We start from the raw sequence: 27,312 nt of genomic DNA on the forward strand, positions 1-27,312 counted from the left end.
TGGTTTTCTAAGGGCCATTACCTCTCTAAGAGGATTGAAGATCTGTCAGTCTCCCCATCCTGCCTAGACTTTGCCCCTGGGCTAGTCAGGGCCATTTTGCATCCTTACTGAACTATCTTCCATAAGTTCCATTCTCAACATGCACCCTATTTTTTTTTAAGCCTTCTGTTTTCCGCCTTTTACAGCTTCGGAGCAGGAGAGACTTACTGTGTCCAGTACATGCTTTTCAGATTTACTACCACCGCATCAGCCAGTGGCGTAAGTCAGAGAAGCTTTTACATGTTTTAGGGCCGCAACCGGGGTGCGGCCGCCACTACACTGGGTGAGAGATGCTATTGCCCTCTCTATGAGGTGCTTGGGTTCACTTCACCTCTAGGAATCAGGGCTTATTCAACCAGGGGGCAGGAGGTATTTCCCTGCAGCAAGTGTGTGATGCGGCGGGGTGGTCTTCTCGGCACACATTTGTTAGATTTTATAATCTGGATGTTCATGCCACTCCGGGCTCACGGGTCCTCGAGTCAGCTTCCCAGATATAGTTCTGAGACCTTCTCGGTCTTGTGCGCACATGCTACACAACTTTGAGGTCCAGACACTTGCAGTGCGGCGGCGCTGGTATTCTCGTTCCCATAGCGTTTTCACGCAGCATCGAGTGTAGCCTTTAAAAGGGAACGTCTCGGGTTACTTTGCTGTAACCCTGTTCCCTGAAAAGGCGGAAACGAGATGCTGCGTCCCAATGCCGCACTGCCTACGTGACCGGACGTCCATTCAGACAAATCAATCTGAGGAATGTTTCCGGTTCACTCCTATTTATAAACTCATCAGATGACGTCACCCGACCAAGGTTATATAAGCCAAAATTGGGCATGTTTGATACACACATGCTTCACAACCGGCAACATGACAAGATGTTTCCCATAGTGTTTTCATGTAGCATCTCGTTCCCGCCTTTTCAGGGAACAGGGTTACAGCAAAGTCACCCGAGACGTTTCTTTTAAAATAGAAGTGCCAAATGCTGTTTCTTAAATGGCAACAAGAAGAGTTCCGATGTTTGGGCTTTAAAACCTCTCTTCAGAAAATTTATGGCTGATATCATGGAGGGTTTATACAGATTTATTATTATTATTATTATTATTATTATACAGTGTATAGTTGGGATGTGTAATATCTATGGCCTGTTTGTTATCTGTGATTAAATGTTATTTGGCAACTATTTTGGCACATTCCTTACTTTATCATCAGAAACCATTTTATTTCCTATGGTCCATTTTTAGGATCTGTTTAATGCTGAAGCGCCACAGGTGTAATGGTTAGCCCTGTCGCATTGCACCTCCAGGGTCCGGGTTTGACTCTCGCTAGGCTCATTTCCTGATTTCTGTGTGCATGAAATTTGCATGCTCTCCCTGTGCTTGGTGGGTTTCCTCCAGGTACTCTGGTTTCCTCCCACTGTCTAGGCTAATTGACGTTCCCAAATTGCCTGTAGTGTGTGAATGAGCATGTGAGTGTGAGTATGTGTGTGTGTGTGTGCCCTATGATGGATTGGCACCCAGTCCAGGGTATACTCCTGCCTTGTGCCCTAAGCCTCCTGGAATAGGCTCCAGCTTCCCACAACCCTGAATACAGGATAAAGCGGTATAGTGAGCGGTAAGTGTTTAATGCTTGTCATGGTTGCAGTTAATTGCAGTTAATTGCCTATGCTGGGAACAAGCACACAGGAATATAACCAGAACAACAATAATAAAACACTTCTCATTAGCCTTGTACACTCTCACACTCACAGGGCAGTAACAGTTTTAGAGGCCTGAGAGGAAACACAAGCTCGCAAGCTGTCATTTAGCTTCTTCTTCTTCTTCTTTTTTTTACTTGATGATGCTGTTCAGCAATGAAGAAGGGGAGGTGTGAAGATAAATGTGCAAAAGAGTTGTTGTTGATGGACAAAAATGACCCTACTGACAAGTATTGTGTTGTTTTGAAATTGTGTTAATTTTATTTATTTATTTATTTTATAATACCTAAAAAAATGAGGTTATTGGTTTGTGAAAAAAAAATGCAGTAAATCACACTAATTAAAACAGAACTAAAAGTGTGTAAGTTGGGAGGTGGAGTATGCTACATCTATGCTTGTAGGCCACATTGTACTCTGAAATCTGCAGTTTGGTGCTGTTACTGGTGTGGATCTGACATTACGCCAGTGAAATATTTAGCAGCACAAAGTGTACAGTCTATGGTAATGTTACCAGCAAACTCGGTTAGCAAGCCTGTTTTAGCTACTGGACTTAGTCATGCTAATAATAGTAGGTAATGTTAGTAGTTTTAACTGTTTGTTCCCTAAAGTTCCTCCTCTTTAAATGTGTGATGGAATAAAATTAAAGCACACAACGCTAATAAGTAAATGGCTTTGCTGCTGAGAATCACATAGAGGATTTTAAACTTTTTTCTAATCTCCTAGGAATACATTTTCCTTATTGCACTGTTTCTACAGAGAGCACAGAATGCCTAGCTATAACCCCATGTGACTTGTATCTGCCTAATTTATATCACTTCATTGGATTTAATTTTCAGTAAACAGCTTATATAAATGATGATGGTCTGCCCTATGAACTGCTCTACACTTTTCCCTATAGACAATGCCATCCCCACACCCACTAACCCAATCTTAATAAAAAGTAGGTTGTTGGTCATATTGTTGGTCTATATGATCTCAAATATTATTCACAGGTTAGAACTGAGTTTCAATAATTTCAGATTCATTGATTAATTTATCTTCAGAAACACTTTATCCTGTCAAAGCCCTGGACTTTCTCTTCTTAATAAAATGCAAGAAAATCAGTTTTCACAGTCTGGAGACTGGAGACACTGACCAGAGTGGGCATCATTAATTAAACTGATTTTATAAGAATGGCTCCATGGTATCTGGTTTCATCGTGAGTTCGGGAAAAAGATTTATCTGCTATTCCTCATTCTCTCCTCTCCTCAACATGTGGGGGAAAAAACATGAAAATGTGCTCACACACTCTATTGCTGCATGTCTAAGAGAATATATTTTTATCATATCCAATGTGTGCTTAGTATGACCATAAACTGTCACTGTCCTTTCTTGTAAGTGTGTTAGAGAAAAACAGAAAGTGCTTACAATTTTTTCCTAAAAAGAGGAAGGAAGTACATATATACTCAGCAAAAAAGAAACATCCCTTTTTCAGGACTGTGTATTTCAACACTAATGTTGTAAAAATCCAAATAACTTTACAGATCTTCATTTCGAAGGGTTTAAACAATGTTTTTCATGCATGTTTTATTAACCATAATCAATTAATTAACATGCACCTGTGGAATGGTCATTAAGACCTTAACAACTTACAGAAAGTAGGCATTTAAAGTCACAGTTCTAAAAACGCAGGACACTAAAGAGACTTGTCTACCGACTGTGAAAAACACCCAAAGAAAGATGCCCAGGGTCCCTGCTCATCTGCATGAATGTGCATTAGGCATGCTGCAGGGAGGCACTGCTGATGTGGCTAGGGCAATAAATTGCCATGTCCGCACTGTGAGACGCCTAAGACAGCGCTACAGGGAGACAGGAAGGACGGCTGATCATCCTTGCAGTGGAAGACCACGTGTAACAACACCCGCACAGGATGGGTACATCCGAATATTACACCTGCGTGACAGGTACAGGATGGCCACGACAACTGCCCGAGTCACACCAGGAACACACAATCCCTCCATCAGTGCTCAGACTGTCCGCAATAGGCAGTCCATGAGGAGGAGATGCACTGCAGTACTTCAAGCAGCTGGTGGCCACACCAGATACTGACTGGTACTTTTGATTTTGAGCCTCCCTACATTCAGGGACACATTGTGAAACATTTTTAGTTTATGTCTTATGGTGTTGACTCTTTTAGTGTACATACAAATATTTACACATTAAGTTTACTGAAATTAAAAACAGTTGAAAGTCAGAGGGCGTTTCTTTTTTTTGCTGAGTATATATGAACAAACACTCTAAGCATTAAACAAGAAGTTAAAATATTCAACACACTTATCCTCTCTTCCTTTCCTAGTAGTGTGATCTGATTTCAAGAAAACACGACAACTGTTAAGACTTTAACTCACATTACTGGTCAGTCAGTCAGTCAGTCATTATAGAGACAGAATGGAAATCAGTCCTCTCCCTGTGATGCTCTGTGAGTAAATGTTCTCTTTGTGTCTTCATTAGAGTAAGTGTTGGGTATAAAGTTGTTCATCTCCAGTGTGAAAGTCCTGAGTGATGAGCCTATTGTGTAATTAGCACATGTGCTAAATGTTAGTGTGACATTCTGTTTTTTTTTTATGCCCCAGTGATAAGATGATCACACCCTGCACTTAAGTTAATTCTTTATTCAGCACATATACATTACTGCACAGTGAAATTCTTTATTCTTTGCATATCCCAGCTTTGCAACAACCTTCCAATCAGTAATTCAGAGCCTTAACACACTGAACTGAGCCAACATTTAAAAACACCACATTGCGTAGTACATCAAAATTAAAGACATTAATGAGGAGAATAGTAAATTTTCTAATTCTTACAGGAAGTAGATTAGATTTTTTGAATAGGAATGAATCTTGTGTGTTTGGTGTGACTATAATGTGCTGTTTTCATGAATAGATAAAATCATGCTCATATTTTTGTCATGTTCTCTGTTTCTGTTCCCTTTTTAGTGTTGGTTTCACTTGTACCAGAAGCCCATACTCAAGGTGATTTATACACAGTTTATCCTATATAATGTATAGTTTTTTTTATTATTTAAATTGTGGGTGATGGTTCTGCACGAGTTGTCAACTGCAATTCACTTTATACTTCCTGGTGGTTTAACAAGAATTATTGTCAGTTAAGATAAATACAGTGAAAATTTGGATTGCATTCCAGAAGTTGGCTCATATATCAAAACACTTGTAAATTAAAGCGGCTTTCCCTCTAAAAAATAATGGAGACTCAAGTTATTCATTCCACAGTCCAAAAAAATAAACAAATAAAAATAATTAATGCAAAATATAAAGTAAAAATAAAACAAATAAACCTGCACTTTACCTTTAAAAAGTATAGCAACAGAGCAGTGTTTCTGTTAAGTGTGTGTGAAGGCGAGAGGAGGGGGGAAGGGGCACACTGTCCAATGATGAACAAGTGCAGGCTGACACAGAGGGAAAATGGATCTTTAACCTCTCTAATGAGACTTGCTTTTGCTTTACGCACACGTGTACTGTTGATTATAACACACGTGTGTGCACGTGTAGAGCAAAAGCAAGGTAGTTAAATTGTTATGCTGCCCAGTCTCATGTTAGTCAGTGGGAAATTACATTTTAGTTGTTATTTAGTGAAAATAAAAGAAGATGGTTGATGATATAATAAAACTGTTTGAACACAAGAGTAGAGCAACACATTTACACATTCCCATCTTTCATTTCCCAAGACACACTTAATGTTTTTAATGGGGTTAAAAAGAATTCATGTCCTGTTCTGCACTGAACTGTTCTAACATCAGCAGGGGTTTGTTTTTTCGATTTTTTGGTTTTGTTTGTTCGTTTGTTTCTTAGTTTTAGGGGCATGTTGCTTATTGTGACATCTAGGCTAGGTTGTTGTCCTGATATAATAACTAGTAATCCTATGTGATTAAATAAATTTGATTATTATAAACCAAGATAACTCACCCTAGCTTAAAAAAAAAAAAAAAAAAAAAAGATTGTATAACTTTAGCCTGCACAGTGGTTCGTTCGTGAATCGTTGGTGAATACTCTTTTAATAGTGAACACTAAACATAAATAGACATTTACAGACCGAAGCTCACGGAACAGGAATACGGGGTATAAGGGACAACAGAGGCTAACCAGGCTGGACAGAAACTAAACACTACTGGCTAAACATGGCTACACATAACAGGCTAAACATGGATGATTCAGGACTTAAGGGAAGTGGCATGACACCAAGACTTAAGAAACCTAACACCTACTTAACACAACAGATGCCAAACACAGAGCAACTGAACAAAGGGCTATTTATCACAAAACGAATCAGTCACTTCTAATTAGCTTCCTCGGTTCAGGTGAGCGTTCCCGTCACCTGACCGAGGTGTACTCTGGGAAATGAAGTTTTAACACAAGAAAACACAACTAAACTCAAAATGGAGTCTCTGCGTCTGGCTCCCTCTAGGGGCTAACCGTGACAGGTTTATTGGTTATCCAGGGATTTGTTTCCGCATGTCTCTCTCTCTTTCTCTCTCTCTCTCTCTCTTACTCTGTGTGTGTGTGTGTGTGTGTGTGTGTGTGAGTCTAGTTTGCATAGTCAAAATTCAAATTCAAATTTTATTTGTCACATACACAGTCATACACAGTACGATATGCAGTGAAATGCTAGGTGTGTTTTCCCTGGGCACTACGGTTTACTCCCACAGTCCAAAGTCCAATTGGTTTTCCCAAATTGGCTAAGTTGTTTAATGTGTGTGTGTGTGTGTGTCCAAGTTTCCTGTGATTATCTCCAGGCCTTCTGCGACCCCTAAAGGATACCCAGCATGGAATAGAAGGAGAGAGTGTAAGAGAGACCTTAGGAAACACTTAAAGTACAGATGTCGCCATTAGGACTGCACGTGTTTTCCGTGAGATGCCGCAATTTAGTGCGTGGCGTGCCGCGACTTGCCGCAAGCAACATTCGAGAATTTAAATGTTTTGTGCTTCACTTAATACCCGCCAGATGACAAATGGAGGGACTTTATCCAAAAGCCAGACCAAGTACAACGATGAATTGTGTATAAAGTTAACCTAAAACAATATTGTTTCCAATGCTAAAGCAAACATAAATTTTATTTAGTTTATATAACAGAATTTCATAATGAACGTGTGTATATGTGCTTCATATTATTTTCATAATGATGAAATGAGATGCCCAAATTTGTGCTTTAAAAGTTTTTTTTTTTTTTTTATATAGTTTTTGTAATGTCTTAACAGGGACAAAACAATAGAAGACATGGCAATAAATGGTATTGGTGTAAATGGTATTGAAATTAATTTAATTTCCTGATAGTAGGCTAGCTGATTGTTTTAACTATGCGAATGTCCTTTGAATTGGCAGAATTTAGGGGTTTAAAATGATTTAACAAGACCGAGCAGACGCCTTACCTTAAATGTATTTTGCCAGCAAAACATAGAATAAATAGAAATAATATTAAATGGTACCAATCAAATTAGACTTCATAATTACTTTGGGTGTAATTCACAAATTTACTGAATATGTTTTTATGTGTAAACAGTATCTGTTTGTGCGCGCGTCTCATATGTGACATTCATATAAAATGCAATTCATGATAAGTGTATGTTGTTAAAGTATTTGTGGATATGTATGTAATGACGCGGCTCGCGCTAGGGGCAGAGCCACGCATAATCTGTTCAGAACGGACCGGATCGTGATACCGCGACACTCCGTGTTGCTCATTCAGTCGCACCAGTAAAAGGTGTCAGGGCCAAAGACAAAGCGCGCTGAAGAAGACACAGGAAAAGCCCGAGCCTCTGTCTGTCTTAGACACCGGTGAGAAAGTGAGGTAGAGGGACAGGCATCAGTTTAGCGTGCGCTCTCGGGTTAAAGTGCACAAAGCACAAACTCTACTCTCTCTCTCTTCCTACTATAAATCCTCAGTAAGGGCATAAGCCCCGAATGCATCTTTAATTTTTTGTTTTAGTTTTTCAGAATCCCGTCCGTTCTTGTGTAGACCGTGGAGCTCTGGTTATTTTGTGTTTAGGGTTTTCTTTTGGCTTCTTTTTAAGTTTCTTAATTAATAAACGGAAAGCTTCCTGTGTCTGTCATAAGCACTTTCACAACTCCTATTTCACTGACCCCTTTAAAGCCCTGCGTCAGGACTCTTATAATCAGTAAAACATCTCTTCGTGCGGATCTCCACTGCGCCCCGTAACAATGAAATTAGGAGAAAAATTTATAATTAAGGAGGTCTTGAAACATAATGCAGTAACTCTTTATTCATTCGAACACGATAAAGGTGTTAATGTTTCGTACATTCCTTTATTCGTCCTTTCTGATTGTGCTTAAATTTCAATCTTTTACATATACATACAACGTTTGGACAACAATGTTCCGGAAAAAATATTAAATAAGAAAAATACGCAGTTTTGTTTCAATACAGTTTTATTGAAGATAGAATATTTAAATGTTTTGCTGGCGAAATACATTTTATATTTTTCACACAGAGACGTCTGCTTAGTCTTGTTAAATCGTTTTAAACCCCCCATTTCTGCGAATTTCCCCATCAGCGAAACCTGTTTGATAACTTTACACCTATCGTGAATGAAAGGTGAGAAGAGGGATTGCAGTAAGTGGGGTTCTGTAGGGGTTCACTGTCACGTTGTATTCAGCGAATAGACTAAAATAAAATCATGTTTGCTTTAGCATTGGAAACAATATTGTATTAGGACAACTTATAAGTAATTATTCACTTTTGTATTCTTTGTATTCGTCTTTTTGCACACACGTGCAGGCATCTTTAAATTTGAACAGAAAATAATAGTGGGCTGGTCGGAACGTTATTTTTCATTAAACGGAAACGGCTGAATGAAGTTAAATATACACAATACATGAATTAATTAAATAATTGCGTTTTTCATTTTCTATATATATACTATAATATCATATATTTGTGTCTAATACTGTTTTATTTATATTTTACAACATAACATGCAGTTTGTAATATACTTGCGATTGTACTTTTAAAATGTAACCGTCTCGGGTTACTGTAACCCTGTTCCCTGAAAAGGTTCCCATGAAAACGCTATGGAAACATCTTGTCATGTTGCCGGTTGTGAAGCATGTGTGTACCAAACACGCCAAATTTTTGGCTTTTATAACCTCGGTCAGGTGACGTCATCTGATAGGACGCACCTGCAGGTTATAGATAGGAGTGTACCGGAAACATTCCTCAGATTGTTTTGTCTGAACGGATGTCTGGTCACATAGGCAATGCGGCATTGGGACGCAGCATCTCGTTCCCGCCTTTTCAGGGAACAGGGTTACAGCAAAGTAACCCGAGACGTTCCCTTTCAAAGGCTACACTCGATGCTGCGTGAAAACGCTATGGGAACGAGAGTACCAACGCCGCCGCACTGCAAGTGTCTGGACTCAAAGCTTGTGTAGCGTGTGCGCACAAGGCCGAGAAGGTCTCAGAACTATGTCTGGGTAGCTGACTCGAGGACCCGTGGGCCTGGAATAGCATGAACATCCAAACTATAAATGTAATAAATGTGTGCGGAGAGGACAACCCTCCGTGTCACACAATTGCTGCAGGGCAATACTTCTTGCTAGTGCAATAGATGAGGCGATCACCCTGGTTGAATGAGCCCTGATTCCTAGAGGCAAGGTGAGCCCACGCGCCTCATAGGAGAGGGCAATAGCCGAGTGTAGTGGGGGCCACCCCCCGTTGCGGCCCCAGACCATGTAAAAGCTGCTCTGACTTACGCCACTAACTGATGCGGTGGACGTGAATCTGAAGAGCACGTACTGGACACAGTAAGTGAAGTCTCTTCTGCTCCGAAGCTGTAAAGGCGGAGAACAGAAGGCTTCAAAACAATAGGATGCATGTTGGCAAATGTGTGCGGAGAGGACCAACCCTCCGCGTGACATACTTGCTGCAAGGGAATACCTTTTGCTAATGCAATTGATGAGGCGATTCCCCTGGTTGAATGAGCCCTGATTCCTAAAGGCGAAGTGAGCCCACGCGCCTCATAGGAGAGGGCAATAGCATCTCTCACGCAGCTTGTGGCCCCGAAACATGTAAAAGCTGCTCTGACTTACGCCACTGGCTGATGCGGTGGGCGTAAATCTAAAGAGCACGTACTGGACACAGTGAGTGAAGTCTCTCCTGCTCCGAAGCTGTAAAGGCAGAGGACAGAAGGCATCAAAAACAATAGGGATGTCCGATCCTCTTAGAGAGGTAACACCATTTAGAAAAAACATCTTAAGGGTCAAAAACCTGAGGCGCTGACTCTAGTGGTTTAAGGAGGGGGCACAAGCCAGAGGACAAATTTTTTCTGCAGAAACTCCAGCACTGAAACAATTCGGCAGTGGACTGGGTCTACCTGCTTCGTCATGCACCAACTTTCAAATACATTCTATTTGAGGGGAGGCAGTCCTAGTACTTAGAATAGTCTTTATTATGCTGGCTGGAAGACCAGCTTGACTTAGAGTCAAAGAGTAGTAAAGGGGACATTTGCTGATCTTGCGAGGCAGTGGAAGTGCTTTAGGGCCTGAAATAGAGCCATGATTTTGAGGCAATTGATGTGCCGCGCAAAAAGATGGCCTCTCCAGCTCCCTTGGGCTGGACTGTCATTTAAGACCGCACCCCAGCCCATGAGGGAATCGTCTGTCGTCAGCATCTGCGACGACAAGACGAACTTAGAGTGGGACCCAGAGTCAGAAACCTGGGTCTGAACCACATAGGAAGGGTACGAAGCACCTGGCGCGTAGCCCTTATTGGGGATTGGCCCTAGAGTAAAATCCCCTGGTTCTTAGCCACAACTGAAATGCTCTCATGTGCAGAAGGTCCAAAGGTGTCACCGTGGATACAGCTGCCATGAGAGCTAAGGTCTCTGAAAGTGATGGTCACTTTCTGGTCTAGCTAGAAATTCCATGTGACACCCAAAAATGTTGTCCTCTAAACAGGAAAGAGCATGCTCAAAAACACTCTCCTTGTGTGTTTCACGCCTCGCAACAGTCAGACCCGGTCGAGACTGGGTGGCCGACAGTCCCGACTCTTGAGCAAGGTGGGAAATGAATTTCCCGAAGGCTTGTTATATAACTTTGCCTCATGAACCTAGTGGCGACCGAGTTAACGACATCGCCAAGTAGGCCGGGAGGCGAGATGGGGCATCGAGGAGGAATACACGATCCTTCTCCTTGATGCCCCTGAGATTCAACCACAAGTGGCTCTCTGCGGAGACCATAGCAGCCATAAAACGGCCGATAGCACAAGCCGTCTGCTTTGTTGCACGAAGAGACAAGTCTGTGGCCCGGCGTAAGTCCAATACGCCTCACCTTGCAGAGCCCCGAGGCTATTACCATCTCCGTGGAAGCAAGAGAGGATGTCTATCCTTGCCCATTCACAAGAAGCGCCGCGCGCGCTTGAGAGCAGACAGAGGGATTTCCCAATCCGATGAGAACGCGAAAGAAAGGAGTTTTAAATCCGTCTCTTACTGCTCTGCCGGATGCAAGAGTTTAAGCCCCAGGAATGCGCGGCAGCTCGAGGCTTCTCAAGGAATGCGAGGCGCGCGCATAGCACTTAATCGAAGCAGTAAAGTGTAGAGATCGCCCTCCGATATGGATTACACACACAGAGGGACATCTCGTTTAAAACTCTGCCATTATCGGTGAGTTAAACACTTATTTTTGCTGGTTAGACACACACGCTCACAACTAGGTGAAGACAAGAATCTGAGGAATGTTTCCGGTTCACTCCTATTTATAACCTGCAGGTGCGTCCTATCAGATGACGTCACCTGACCGAGGTTATAAAAACCAAGAATTTGGCGTGTTTGGTACACATATGCTTCACAACTGGCAACATGACAAGATGTTCCCATAGCTTTTGACGCAGCATAGAGTGTAGCCTTTAAAAGGGAACTATGTATCTCCAGTATAAGCATATTTAACTACTTCAGCAGTGAATGAAAATTAGGTCGGTCTGGCTTTTGGATAAAGTTCTTATTTGATATAATTTTATTATTGAATTATTTATCCTATTATAAATATTATTTTTATCCTCCATATTCTTGTTGAGTATAGTCCTTCAGAGCAAGCATTGTGTCAGAAGATTCTGCGGAATCTCTTTTCACCTTTCATTCACAATAGGTGTGAATTTATCAAACTGTGTGCGCTGTTGGCAAATACTGTAGGGGGTTTAGATAAATTAAGAAGAGACCGGACGTCTCTGCCCAAAATAAAAAACAAATAAATATAAATGGTTAATGGTAGCAATTGAATCAGACTTAATAGTTGGATTTGATACTTTTCTTTTTATTTACTGTATGGACAGTCGTATTATACTTTCTTTATATTATTTATCTCTTTATATATTCTCTATAGAGAGATTATTTATTTCTCTATAAATTCTCTATAGAGAATATATATAGAGATAAATAATATAGAAAAAGTAAAATTTTTATAATTATGAATTGAATATATCAGCCTACATCGGAGCGCGCTAACGTGTTGGAAAAGCCATCATTTATCTATAGAGTAGCCTATATATTTGTGTTTATTGTTTTTCTGGGGGGGTTTATGTCTGCATTTTTATCGATAAATCGCACGCGTTTATCATCCTTTTGATCAAAACGCTGCCTTTTGTTAAGTGAAAGTGCTAGCCGTGGGTTTATACACGCCGATGAATGAATTTTAGATTTTAAAGCATCTTTTTGGGCCTAAATATTTAGTTTTATTTATGGCCAGGTGTATCACGAAGTGAAGACCTGTTGTTCAGCTGTTCCCTGCACGGTGTATCTGCACGGAGAGTTTATGTGTGTGCACAGAGATTTTGTATGTGTGCACGGAGAGTAAGTGTGTGTGTGCACGGAGAGTTTGTGTGTGTCCGCGCACGTGTCTCATACTGCACTGTAGGTGTGTATGCACAGAGAGTTTGTGTGTGTGTGTGTGTGTGTGTGTTTGTGACGTTATCTTCTCCTTCAAACGTGCTTCCAACCAACCAACCAACCAACCTGTCAAGAACTAACCTGAGATGACCAGAAGACGTAGCTTTAGCGGTTAGCCCTGTGTAGCGTGACTGGTAAACCCAAACGCGGAGTGACACGAATAGGCAGGATAATCACGCAGTTAGTCTAAGGACTCTCACGATTGGGGAGCAAGGGAAAGACACAATCTAACCCGCGTCCTATAAATACACACTCAGCAAGAAAGCGAAACCAAAAAGGTGAGTACTCACAGTTAGATGACCGCAAACGAGGCAACATCGGGCAACTCAATGACTGAGCGTTGTACTGAGGTTTGTTTACTCCTTTTATACTTCCTGGTTTGCGACCGCCTTACTTCCGGGTCCTAGTGCCGGTCGCGGCTTGAGTGTGCATGACAGTACCCCCCTGTCCAGGACTGGCTCCTGACGGTCCTGGGGTGGAGGATACCCGACGACGGTAGTCTCGAATGAGTTCGGGGTCGAGGATGAACCGGGCCGGAATCCACGATCGTTCCTCGGGGCCGTAGCCTTCCCAATCGACCAGGTACTGGGTGCCTCTGCCCCGAGGGCGTGAATCGAGGATCCGACGCACGGTGTAGGCGGGACCACCGTCAATGATGCGGGGAGGAGGAGCAGGGGGGGTGGGTGGAATCATTGGAGAGGTGATGAAGGGTTTGAGTTGAGATGTGTGGAAAACCGGGTGGATCCGGAGCGCCGCAGGCAGCTGGAGCCGGTAGGTGACAGGGTTTATCCTTAGGGTGATGCGGTATGGTCCTATGAAGCGAGGTGAGAGTTTCCTGGATTCGGTATGAAGGTGGAGGTTCTTTGTGGATAACCATACCTTGTCACCTACTCTGTACAAACGTCCCGGAGGGTGTCGACGGCGGTGTTGAGTGGTGTACTGTTGATTGGCCTTCTGGATAGCGAGGTTGGCTTGGTTCCAGAGCCGTCGACACCTACGGACCAACTGTTGGGCCGATGGTACGTCGACCTCCGGTTCTTGATGGGCAAACATCGGAGGTTGGAAACCATAGCATACCTCAAATGGGCTTAGATTGGTGGCTGAGGAGACGTGTAGGTTGTGGGAAAGTTCTGCCCATGTGAGGTAGCGGGCCCAGGAGCGCTGGCGGTCGGCCACAAAACATCTTAGGTAGCGCTCCAGTTGTTGGTTGGTCCGTTCCGTCTGACCATTAGTCTGAGGATGTTATCCGGATGACAGACTACTGGTGGAATTGATCAGACGGCAGAAGGCCTTCCAGAACCGGGCGGTGAACTGGGGCCCCCTGTCCGAGACGATGTCTTTGGGGAACCCATGCAGGCGGACTACGTGTTCCAGTATTAGCTCAGCGGTGGTTTTGGCTGATGGGAGTCCGGTGAGGGCCACCAGGTGCACAGCCTTGGAGAACCGGTCAACAATGGTGAGGATGGTGTTCCTCCCTTCTGAAACCGGCAGGCCCGTGATGAAGTCCAGGGCGATGTGCGTCCAGGGCCGCCGAGGAACAGGAAGTGGTTGAAGCTCTCCCGGGGGTGGCTGATTGGTGTCCTTGGCCCTGGCGCACACCGGGCACGCCTGGACGAACTCGATGATGTCCCTTCTCATGGACGGCCACCAGAACGCCCGTTGGATGAATGAGAGGGTCCTTCTCGTCGCTTGGTGTCCGGCGATCGCGGAGGAGTGGCCCCATTGGAGGACGTCAGATCTCATGTTCTGGGGTACGTAGAGTCGTCCAGGCGGCACGCCTGCCGGCCCGGCCTCTGCGGCCTGTGCCTGGCGGACCCTTGTCTCCAAGTTCCACTGAAGAGGTGCGATGATCCGGGAAGCGGGGATGACAGGCACGGGATCCGCCCGGGGAAGGTCTTCGTCATGTTGTCTCGAAAGTGCGTCGGCCTTGGTGTTTTTGGACCCCGGGCGGTACGATAGGTGGAAATCGTACTGTTCGAAAAATAGAGCCCACCGTGCCTGTCGTGGATTCAGTTGTCTTAAGTTCCTGATGGTGATGAGGTTCTGATGGTCGGTCCAGACGATGAACGGCTCACTGGCGCCTTGGAGCCAGTGACGCCATTCCTCCAAGGCCCACTTTATGCCCAGCAGTTCGCGGTCCCCTACCCCGTATCGCTGCTGAGTGGGGTTGAATTTTTTGGAGAAGAAACCACACGGGTGCAGTTTCTGGTCTGGACCTCGTTGAGAGAGAACGGCGCCGGCGCCCACATCCGATGCGTCCACCTCCACAACGAAAGGTTGGTTGGCGTCTGGGTGGAGAAGGATGGGAGCGGTGGTGAAACGATGACACAGATCTTGGAAGGCGGAGATGGCAGCAGGTGTAAGGCGAAACGGGTGAAGCGAGGGCCTGGTCAAAGCAGTTAATGGTGCTGCAACTGTACTGTAGCCCCGGATGAAGCGACGATAGAAGTTCGCAAACCCCAGAAAACGTTGAAGCTGTTTGAGGGTCCTGGGTAGGGGCCAGTGACGCACAGCTTCGAGCTTCTGAGGATCCATGGCCACACCCTGGGGCGAGATGACAAAACCCAGGAACGTGGTGGAGTGCTCGTGGAAAGCACATTTTTCCAGCTTGCAGTACAGTTGGTGAGCGAGCAATCTCTTAAGAACCGCCCGAACATGTTGGATGTGCTCCTGGAGGTTATGGGAATAAATGAGGATATCGTCCAGGTAGACGAACACCCATCGGCCCAGCATGTCTCTGAGGACGTCATTAATAAATTGTTGGAAGGCCGAGGGTGCGTTGCAGAGTCCAAAGGGTATGACCAGGCTCTCGTAGTGTCCAGTGGGTGTGATGAACGCCGTCTTCCACTCATCGCCCTCTCTGATACGCACCAAGTTGTAGGCGCTCCGGAGGTCCAACTTCGTGAAAATGGTGGCACCAGAGAGGGCGTCCAGGGCAGAGTTGGTGAGTGGCAGCGGATGTCGGTTCTTTATTGTGATCTTGTTTAGCCCCCGATAGTCGACATGGGCGAAGTTCGCCCCCTTTCTTCTTCACGAAGAAAAACCCCGCGGCGGCTGGTGAGGAGGAGGGTCGGATGGTACCGTGGCGCAGGGCGTTGGCGACGTACTCCTCCATAGCCTGTGTCTCGGTGGTCGATAGAGAGTAGAGATGGCCGCGGGGGGGGGGCGGAGCCTGGCTGAAGTTCAATCGCCAGGTCGTATGGGCGATGAGATGGTAGGTGAGTGGCTCTTTTTTTGCAGAATACTTCAGCCAGGTCTCGATACTCAGGTGGAATGGCGTCGGTGTCAACGTCGGGGACCTCGGACTCCTTGGAACACGTCCCAGCCGGTGCCCGGAGGCAGAGCTCAGTGCAGGTCGGCCCCCACTGAAGGATCCGGTTCTGTGCCCATGAGATGAGAGGGTCGTGCTGCAGTAACCAGGGATAACCGAGGATGACCAGGGGTGATGAGATAGGTGTGAGGAAAAACTGTAGCTGTTCGTGATGCTGATCGATGATGAAAGAGAGAAGTTGGGTCTGGTGAGTGATGGGGCTAGATGACAGGGGCCGACCGTCGACTGAGGTGATGTGAAGCGGCTGGGATAACGCCTCGATCTTTACCCCCATTTCTTTGGCATACGTGGAGTCAATGAAGTTCCCCGCGGCACCGGAATCGATGAACGCGGTACTTCGGACCCGTTTGTGGCCAAATTGGAGGGTTACCTGAACCGTGAGACGCGAAGTGGTGGTGTGGGTGGTGGTGGAGAGGTGGATGGCGCCCGGTGAGTCTCTCCCCTTGTTCACCGGGGCTGCGCGTTTCCCGGGCGTAGCGGACAGATCGCCCGGTGATGGGCCGCTGACCCACAATAGGCGCACAGACCTTCTCGGAACCGGCGTTCTCGTTCTGTCACGGTTAGGGAGGCGCGTCCTAATTGCATGGGTTCCCCGGCTCCGGTGTTAACCACGGCAGGAGGTGGAGATCCGACAGGTTCAGTGATGGCGGGAGTGAAGGTGGTGGATGGTCGAGGTGACGTGTAGGCGTGGATTAAAGCAGGCGGCAGGGTCCTCGGGGCTGGCTTCGGACGAGAGAGGAGGCGCTGGTCGATGCGGAGGGCGAGTTGGATTAGCCCCTCCAGTGTGGCGGGGAGTTCTCGTCCAGCCAGTTCATCCTTGATGCGTGAAGCCAGTCCCTCGTAGTAGGATGTCCGGAGCGCGGCGTCTCCCCAGGCTGTCTGTACTGCGAGGGTGCGGAATTCGGCAGTATAGCGACTCACGAACAATCCTCCCTGCCGCAGGTGGTAGAGCTTTGTGTCGGTCTCCACCTCGCCGGCAGGATGTTCAAAGGTGAGTCTGAGCTGGCTGGTGAATTCGTTGTAAGAATGAGCGGTATCGGTGTCTGCTCGAAGCACTGCCGTGGCCCACTCAGCTGCCTGCCCGGACAACAACGATACGAGAAGAGCAATGCGAAGCCGATCGGTGGAGTACTTGGTGGCGTTAAACTCAAACACCAGATCTAATGCTGTCAAGAACACATTACATCTTCCGTCCGTGCCGTCCCATTTATCTGGTAGAGCTAGAAAGACATCTGAAGGGGGGGGAGGCGGCGCTGCGGCCGCCGCGGCGGGTGGCCGGCTCGTCGCGTCAGCAACAGCCGCGCGGAGATCCGCGTTCTCCCGCCGGAGCTCCGCCACCTCGCGGCGCAAGGCCGCGACGTCTTGGACGTTCTGACGCAGAGTAGCGAGCTCTCCGGTTAGCTGATTGATGAGCGCGGCATGCTGATCCACCACACCGCAGAGACGCGCATGCTCCGCTGGGTTCACCGTGGTAGGCTCAGTCATTCTGTCAAGAACTAACCTGAGATGACCAGAAGACGTAGCTTTAGCGGTTAGCCCTGTGTAGCGTGACTGGTAAACCCAAACGCGGAGTGACACGAATAGGCAGGATAATCACGCAGTTAGTCTAAGGACTCTCACGATTGGGGAGCAAGGGAAAGACACAATCTAACCCGCGTCCTATAAATACACACTCAGCAAGAAAGCGAAACCAAAAAGGTTAGTACTCACAGTTAGATGACCGCAAACGAGGCAACATCGGGCAACTCAATGACTGAGCGTTGTACTGAGGTTTGTTTACTCCTTTTATACTTCCTGGTTTGCGACCGCCTTACTTCCGGGTCCTAGTGCCGGTCGCGGCTTGAGTGTGCATGACACAACCCTGGCCTCCAAATTTAGAAGGCTACGTGCCATAGCCGATAACTGCTCCTTTGATCTGCTGGTTACAGCGGGGCGTCGACTGCTGATCAACATATAGTAGCCTGTACAAGCCAAGCTCTTCCCCCAAAAAAGTGTGAATGTCTGCAGCAAACACTAACCTTTAAAATGTTAAGAATTTAATTAAACACAAATATATAAATTAGATTTTTTTATACATAATATTTTCATTATATAAACTCATGCAAGGGTACGTACATAACAAAAATAATCCTAGATTCTTATTTAATGCTGTAGCCAAATTAACCAGAAGTAAGACCACTGCAGAAATCTCCACAACAACATCATGCAATAGTAAGGACTTCATGAACTATTTTAATAATAAAATTGTAAATATTAGGCATAAAATTGAGGTTTTGAAACCGAACAATGTAATTGAGGCAGATGTTAATCTAGCCGTCAGATCAGAACCTAGAATACTTTACTCCCCTTGAAGAGAATGAACTAATTTTACTCATCTCTTCTGCAAATTCATCAACCTGTATATTAGATCCTGTACCGACACATTTTCTTAAACAGATAGTACCAGCAATAACAGAACCCCTGTTGAGAATAATTAATTCTTCACTCAGCATTGGTTATGTTCCAAAATCTTTTAAATTAGCAGTTATCAAACCAATAATTAAGAAACCTGACCTCGACCCCTGTCAGCTGTCCAGTTACAGGCCAATATCAAACCTTCCCTTTATCTCTAAGATTCTGGAAAAGATAGTAGCGGAGCAGCTATGCTCATATCTACATAGAAATAGCATACATAAACTGTATCAGTCAGGATTTTGGCCTCATCACAGTACAGAGACACTGTATACAGGTACAGCACTCGTTAAAGTAGTAAATGACATCCTATTGGCCTCGGATCAGCGTTGTGTAACTATGCTTGTATTACTCGACCTCAGTGCAGCTTTTGACACCGTTGATCATGCTATTCTTTTTCACAGATTAGAAAATGTAGTAGGAATTAAGGGTACAGCCCTCTCCTGGCTCAGATCCTATCTGACGCATCGTTATCAGTATGTAGACTTAAATGGTGATTATTCTGCATGTTCTCTAGTGGAGTTTGGCGTTCCCCAGGGTTTAGTTTTAGGTCCACTGCTTTTTTCCCTTTACATGCTTCCTCTGGGCAACATAATCCGTAAGCATGGTAATAGTTTTCATTGTTATGCTGACGAAACACAGTTATACGTCTCAGCAAAACCTGATGAGAAAAAAACAGCTTACTAAAATTGAGCAATGTGTGCAGGACATAAGAAATTGGATGCTAATTAACCTCCTTCTGCTAAATCCAGATAAGACAGAAGTTCTAGTCATAGGACCGCATACAGCTAGGAGTAAAATTTTAGATCACACCGTAACTTTAGATGGCCTTCTAAATGCAACAGTGAAAGATCTTGGTGTGATTATTGATTCCAGCCTTTCACTTAAAGCTCATGTAGATAATATTACCAGGATAGCATTCTTTCACCTCAGAAATATTGCCAGGATAAGAAATTTATTGTCGCTAAACGATGCAGAAAAACTAGTTCATGCTTTTATTACCTCTAGGTTGGACTATTGTAATGCCTTACTGTCTGATTGTTCAGCTAGATGCATAAATAAGCTTCAGCTAGTCCAGAATGCAGCAGCGAGAGTCCTCACTAGAACCAGAAGATATGAGCACATCACCCCTATCTTATCTTTACTGCATTTGCTCCCTGTGAAATTTCGCATTGATTTTAAAATACTACTCTTGACATATAAAGCATTAAACGGTCCCGCGCTGCAGTACCTGAGCGAACTGCTAGTGCCTTACGATCCGCCACGCCTACTTCGATCAAAGGATGCAGGCTGCTTGTCAGTACCGCGTATCATGAAAAATACAGTTGGGGGCAGAGCTTTTTCTTATAAAGCCCCAAAATTATGGAATAGTCTTCCAAATAGTATTCGGGACTCAGACACAGTCTCAGTGTTTAAGTCCAGGCTAAAAACCTATTTATTTAGCCAAGCATTTTATAAATAGATTTGCCATAGGTAAAGGAGCAGATCTGGGGGACTCATGGACGTAGAGTATTATGGTGAACTGGTATGTTTAGATGCTGTCTTCCTCACTCTCATTGATCACTCAGGTTTGCTGACGGTGAGGTGATTGTTTGCTTTACATCTCAGGAAGCCCTCATGTTTGTGTTTCCTTCTGGCTCTCCCTTTTAGTTATGCTGTCATAGTTAGTCCTGCCGAAGTCTCTGCTTGCACTCTACAGTTAATATACATTCACATTAAACATTGTGTGACTGTGACCATACCTAACTGCCATCTCTCCTCTTCTTCTCTTCCCCCCCCTTTCTCTTTCGCCTCTCCTCCTGTCTCCCCCTTTTACTCTTTCTCTCTCTCTGTCAAGCTACACATGTCGTTCCTGAGCTGCCAGTGATCCAGACTCCCTCTGCCCTCCGGACCTGTCTGACCCATCCTGGTGCCCTGCTTCTGGCTGAAGATCTTGTCGCATGGATGCCACGTGTGTCTCTTTGGGATGCGTCTGGTGTCTGGGGATGATTCTCTTTACCTAGAAAATAGTTCTGGCCTTGCCTGGTGTTGGCAACTGTTTCTCTGGGGACTTGACAGTTCGATAGTTCAGGACTGGAACTTCTTACAAGTCTACCTGGGTCTTCAATAACTACCTGGACTCCATATTAACATCAATTAACATCAGCTATTATAGCTGAACTGCCTCCCACCCTACACACTGTATAAATGCAGATAATGTACTGCTTTCTGTTTCACTTACTTACTTACTTACTAAGTAGAGAATGCTTTAGGGCTCTAAATCAATGGCAGTATAAATGACAATGGAATATTACAGAATGTGCGAGTTGATGGCCATGCACCACTGACCATTAAAATGTTGGATTTTAATTAAAATGCCACTTATATACTCAGCAAAAAAAGAAATGTCCTCTGACTTTTAACTGTTTTAACTTTCAGTAAAGTTAATGTGTAAATATTTGTATGAACACTAAATGAGTCAACACCATAAGACATAAACTAAAAATGTTTCACAATTTGTCCCTGAATAAAGGGAGGCTCAAAATCAAAAGTACCAGTCAGTATCTGGTGTGGCCACCAGCTGCTTGAAGTACTGCAGTGCATCTCCTCCTCATGGACTGCCTATTGCGGACAGTCTGAGCACTAATGGAGGGATTCTGTGTTCCTGGTGTGACTCAGGCAGTTGTTGTGGCCATCCTGTACCTGTCACGCAGGTGTAATATTCGGATGTACCGATCCTGTGCAGGTGTTGTTACACGTGGTCTTCCACTGCGAGGATGATCAGCCGTCCTTCCTGTCTCCCTGTAGCACTGTCTCAGGCGTCTCACAGTGTGGACATGGCGATTTATTGCCCTAGCCACATCAGCAGTCCTCATGCCTCCCTGCAGCATGCCTAATGCACGTTAACGCAGATGAGCAGGGACCCTCGGCATCTTTCTTTGGGTGTTTTTCACAGTTGGTAGACAAGTCTCTTTAGTGTCCTGCTTTTTTAGAACTGTGACCTTAAATGCCTACTTCCTATAAGCTGTTAAGGTCTTAACGACCATTCCACAGGTGCATGTTAATTAATTGATTATGGTTTATTAAACATGCATGGAAAACATTGTTTTAACCCTTTACAATGAAGATCTGTAAAGTTATTTGGATTTTTACAACATTAGTGTTGAAATACACAGTCCTGAAAAAGAGACGTTTCTTTTTTTGCTAAGTATATATATATATATATATATATATATATATAAAATGTGTTTAATTAAATTTTTAAATCATTGTGTTCACCCATGGTTTTACTGCATAAACACCGGAACAAAAGGGCAGAAACAGAAAGGTTTCTTTTTCTGTTTTTTTGCACTGAGTTTAATGATGCAGCACTTTTAGTATTCATAGCAAAAACAACCCAACAGTGTGATTAAAGTACCCGAAATAACACAGAATTTTGACCCAGCATAAACAACCCAATGACGTGTTTACAGAAACCCAGCATTTTTAAGTGTACTACTACAGTACTAATGAATGGACAAAGTGGGGTTAAAGCCCAGGGATTCTGCGTGCTGTCGCGTTGTATTCAGTGAGTAGCATATATTTTTGTTTCATGTCTGTAATTTTATCAATAAATCTACTCATATCTGCACACGCGTTTATCAGCCTTTTGATCAAAAGGCCGCACGCGCAACTCACTTTTACTTTGCAAAAAGGCAGTGTTTGTTGTTTAGTGTATATTTAAAGTGCATAAACACAAAAAACAATATTGTTTTAGGCCAACATATACATGTATTATCAGTTGTACTTCGTCCTTTCGCACACACGCGTGGGTGCGTTACAATAATAATAATAATAATAATAATAATACTGAATAGGGAAAGCGCAGTTAAAGAAGTATCATCATAGAAGGAGAGGAGAAAATGAAGAATAAATACATATCAGTATTTACAGTTTCAGCTCGACACGTTTATGAGCTCCGTTGCTTGCTGTCAATGGGTGCCTAAGAGAGATAACACATTTTCGCTTCAGTAAACATACAATACGTCGGACTGAAACACGACTGCCCTCTACAGGTAATGAAGGGCATTTTCACAGATTGCCGTGCGCAGCCGTGGCAAGTCGCGGGATCCCTTTTCTCGAAATGTGCGTTTTTAATGGCGACATCTGTAGTTTAATAAGGTCAAAAGATTTTTTTTTCTTTTTGTATATGAGCTATCTAATTATATTATTTATACATTATTGATGGATATAGATTGTATGCTAAATATGAATTAGCAATAAAGGAGATCAATGTACTGTATAAATTTATTATATAAGGAGAGTCACTACCTCTGAACATGCCAAGTATAAACCAGACCCCTTCTCTTTCAGTCACACCACCACAGACTGCATTTTTTCTTACAAAACTGATTTTGTAATTGTCATGTAACTTTGTGTACACCGGAATCTATTTTTTGTATTTTTAACAATATAACCTTTCTACAGGGTGGCCTAAAGCTGTCTTGTACATAAAGCCTGATACACACGTGTTCATTGGAGAGAATGTTACGCTCAGATGTGACATACAGGGAGGAGACACTCAGTGGAGATACTACTGGTATAAGAATGAAAAAATACTAAAAACAAATAAAACATCATTTACTATTTTTTCTGCTGAAAACAATGACAGTGGTGACTACACCTGCCTAAGAGCTCAATCAGAGATCAGTGCTGCTGTTAGACTGACTGTATCAGGTGAGTCTGTGTGTTTGTGTTTGTCTTTAAAACCTTATAATTATGTGAGGATTTGGTTTTTGAGCTGTCATATTCATATTATATTTACTGTATAACTGTGTGAAATCATTATAAATAATAGCACACAGTAAACTGTTAATCAGACTGATCAGCTTTTGTTTTACTCCATTTAAATAAACTGATTATACTCACTGAAACCCATGTTTTAGTATATCAAAAATTTTCTTAAAAATAAATAATGTAAACTCAGCTTATTTATTCGACAATCTAAATAAATGAATATATAAAAATTATTAATACAAAATATAATGTAGAAATAAAACTAATTAACCTGCACTTTACCTTGGAAAAGAATCACGACAGAGCAGTGTTTCCATTAGAGTATGTGTGTGCGTGTGTGCGTGTGCGTGTGTGTGTGTGAAGGCGAGATGAGTAGGGGAGGGGCATGCTGTACAATAATGCATGCACACACACACACTAACGGAATCAGTGCAGGCTGACACAGAGAGAAAGAGAGAGAGAAAATGGATCTTTAACCTCTCTAATGACTACACACATCCACAAACACAAAATAAAAAAATGCTTCATAAAGAAGCTCTCTCTCATGTTTGTGTCCTAGGAACTATTATTTTTCCGATTTTAGGAGATTGTAGATGTGTTCAGATGTTGGTAAACACTTTGTACAGGATTCACATTTGTGAAATTTTTTTGTTCGTTCCCTCTAACACTCGCCCTAAATATTCGACTGTTTGTTTACAGAATTGTAGCTTGTCTTTGCTTACCTTATGTCCATTTTCTGCCAGCATAGTCAATACTTTTATTGTGTCCTTTTGACATTGTTCTTTTGTTGGACTACAAATCAAAATGTCATCAACATATATTAACAGACGACTTGGTATCGAGAGCGTTGCTAAATCGCGTGCTAACACCTGGTTAAAGAGGGAAGGAGACTCCATATATCCTTGTGGTATGGATTTGTACGTATATTGTTGCCCTTCGTAAGTGAATGCGAATAAGTACTGTGAGTCAGGATGTAGAGGAATGCTAAAAAAGGCAGAGCATAAATCAATAACTGAGTACCACTTAGTCCCCTCAGGGATATTTGACAATATTGTGTGTGGATTAGGAACTACGGGAGTGTCTGCAATGACTATATTGTTAATAGCTCTGAGATCGTGAACTAATCTCCACTTTTGTGAGTTTTTTTTTTGAAGTGGAAAAATAGGGGTATTGCAAGGACTTGAAGTAGGAATAAGTACTCCAGCTTCCACTAATCCTAAAATTGTGGGTCTGATGCCTTCAATTGCCCTGGACAACAGCGGATACTGTTTTATGTATAGGAGCCGGGCATTGGGTTTAACCTGGATTTTTACTAATCCTGCTGATTTGACTAGTCCTACATCTGTATGATGCTTTGACCATACTATTTCTGGAACTGCTTGAAGTATTTTGTCTTCTGTTTCTTTTTCTTCCTCTTTAATCACTGACATCTGTGAAATTGCTATGTCTTTATCTTGCAATTCTATGTCTACATGGGTGGCAACAACTCTGCCTATGTTTTCTTGTGATATATACATAAACTTTTTATCAGGTGATAAATGTATGCATGGATTTAACGTTGGTTCCCTATCATTTATTTGTTTGGCTTCCTCAACCATCTTACCTAAATCTTTTTGTTCAAAGTTTTCCGCAATCATCAGAGAGACATGTGGCGCTGCATGTTCAACTTGGTACCACTCTTGAATTTTCTCGGGCAGTAGTGCAATGGCTGCCACTCCTTGTGGGCCGATTATAATCTCCATGGTTTTCATGTCCATTTCATGGCCTTCTATTAAGTCTTCCCACAATGTAGCGAATTCTTCATCATGTTTTGAGTCATACTTTATGGTGCAATGTAGTGGTAAGTCTGTTTCTTGACAATCTGGACGTAAGTGCGTAATCCATGGTTTCCATTCTTGATAAGTATTCCAAAGGCCAGATGGTTGGTTGTATTCTAACCAGTATACCACATTAACTTCTTTCGGGGTTATATCTGGGTTATGAATGAGTAGACATTGTGTTACTAATGTTTCTGGAAAAGTCACCCAGAGTCCTGTTGGTCCACAGTGTATTTTTGCTGCTAATTTACATAATGCGTCTCTCCCCAAGAGATTCATACAGATGGAGCCACGCCAAATAGCCGTGGCCGTGTGAATGGCGTTTGAATGGCGTACGGCTGCCCTATGCACGCCGTAATCCCCCTTCCTTTTCCTTCTAGAAAGGCGTGTCAAGATTTCACAGTAAACACGCCCATTCAAGCCCTATTTATGCATTTACCTGGTTCTACCACCAGATGGCGCTTCGTTCTTAAGGACACGTTAACACAAGCCAGCAATTTAGCTGCGCTGAGTTGCAATCACGTGATTTTAACAACCCACCCCCACCCCCGCCGAACTGACGCTGCCAAACTGCACTAGAGTTGAAGATGGCGGATTAATGGACTATTCGCGGTAAGTGGTGTTTTAATTTACAAAAATTTGTTTGGGATTAGTTTACAGTTTATTTCCCAGTTTAGTTTTTTATTGGCCGTTTTGAAAATCACTGGCAGCACCAGCAGTGGTCAGACTTTAGATAACTTAATGATCTGTTTACCAAGTCTGGAGTTAACATTACAGCTTACTGTCAGTGTCACAAACTCACAATGTCACTCCTCTTTAACTAAAAAAAGACACTAAAGCTTCGAAAATACTATTAATGTCCCTATTACAAAAGCTGCACTACCGGATGAAGAGTGTTTGTGTTTTATAAAAAATGCCTTTAGAGTCTGACCGCGTGTTGTCTGGATAAATTCAGCATTTATTTATTCTTTGGGTAAGAGTTAATCTGCAGGATATATCTGTGAATATAATGTGATGCAGTTCATGAAGGACACAAGCTGAGGATAGATGTACAGGAGCTCGCGAGCTAAACGCTCATAACCGGGTTTATATTTTTCTCAATTTGGCCGTGACTTTGCGCGGTAGTGCGAGCGCTTAGTTAGCGAGCTGGATAAAAACTCTGAAGTGTTTATCAGTTAAGGAGTGGGGGGAGGGGGAGGTGTGGGAGGAGGTGTGGGGGGCTTCAGTACTCGGGAAGTTATAGTTTGGCTTCAGATATGAACAAATGTATACGAGTGTTATATCGCCTAACTTATTTGTATGAAAAGCGCATTAAGTAAATTCTCGGTTAATTTAATGCGGACGATAATAAAGATAGACCGGGGTTAACACTAACGAAGTTTAATGGGTAATGTTAGCCCAGTTTATTTACATTCCAGAATTCCCAAAAACAGTATTTTACACACTCTGTGGTGTAGGTTTACTAATATCTTTTATATTTATTACAACTAGATATTCTGTAAAGTTTATTTATCTTTGTCTTCACTAAATTCTCCTGTTGTCTTTAATCAGAGCTCTGCTGTGGAGGATTGGGGGGTCAGACGGATGACGGTTGGCCTTTTGGAGCTACTGGAGGAGCCTGAACAAGATGTTGAGGGAGCTGTAGCAGGGATGACGTCACAGCTTTAGAATGATGTTTGGTCAGGTCTACTGTATATTCTGAACATAGAATTGCAAAACGTTTGATACTTTAGGGGGGAAACAAAGAATTAAAAAGTTCCATCTTTAATATTTTTTAAAAATGATATTTTAATATAAAAGAACCAGAGACTGATAAGCAGCTGGTGTTATCCAGCTATTTTAATGACCTTTAAGCAAAAATTAAACATGTTTTCACCTGTTTAATACAAATTATTGTTTTACCTTTTACTAGTTTTGGAAGAATAAATTTTATTTTTAAAGTCATGTGTGCGTGTTTTAATTGTTGGGGGATTGTTTGTGTATTTAAAAAAAACATTTCCTTAACCCAACAACTTCAATGTGCAAAAAATGGGACCCGACGTTGTTTTAAATAGTCAAAGAGTTGGGATAATAATAATAATTATTATTATTATAATATAACACTTGATCATATGTATCTGTGCTAGTTTGTGTTTGTGATTATGTGACCCATAATAATTTTTTTCTCTATAAATTTTTTTTGGGGTTTTAAGAACAAAGAGCAAAGACAAACTTAGAAGGAGTGGAAGGTAAGAAACCTCAGTGGAGAATACTGACTATGACGTGGTGCTAATTGCTCTGTGTGTG

The 27,312-nt window shown here is 43.2% G+C and overlaps 1 protein-coding gene across 1 annotated transcript in view; it reads left to right on the plus strand.

Annotated features, from left to right (window-relative positions):
• The first annotated feature begins 14,296 nt into the window (after positions 1-14,296).
• Positions 14,297-27,312, plus strand: part of LOC128511042 (immunoglobulin superfamily member 1-like) — a 52,331-nt gene continuing 39,315 nt past the window's right edge. Inside the window, exons 1-2 of the mRNA XM_053483698.1 lie at positions 14,297-14,423; positions 22,901-23,149. Of these exons, the coding sequence (XP_053339673.1) occupies positions 14,297-14,423; positions 22,901-23,149 (376 nt within the window). The remainder of the gene's footprint in view (positions 14,424-22,900; positions 23,150-27,312) is intronic.

This window comes from Clarias gariepinus, chromosome 1, assembly GCF_024256425.1.
Source record: "Clarias gariepinus isolate MV-2021 ecotype Netherlands chromosome 1, CGAR_prim_01v2, whole genome shotgun sequence".
Lineage (NCBI taxonomy): Eukaryota > Metazoa > Chordata > Actinopteri > Siluriformes > Clariidae > Clarias > Clarias gariepinus.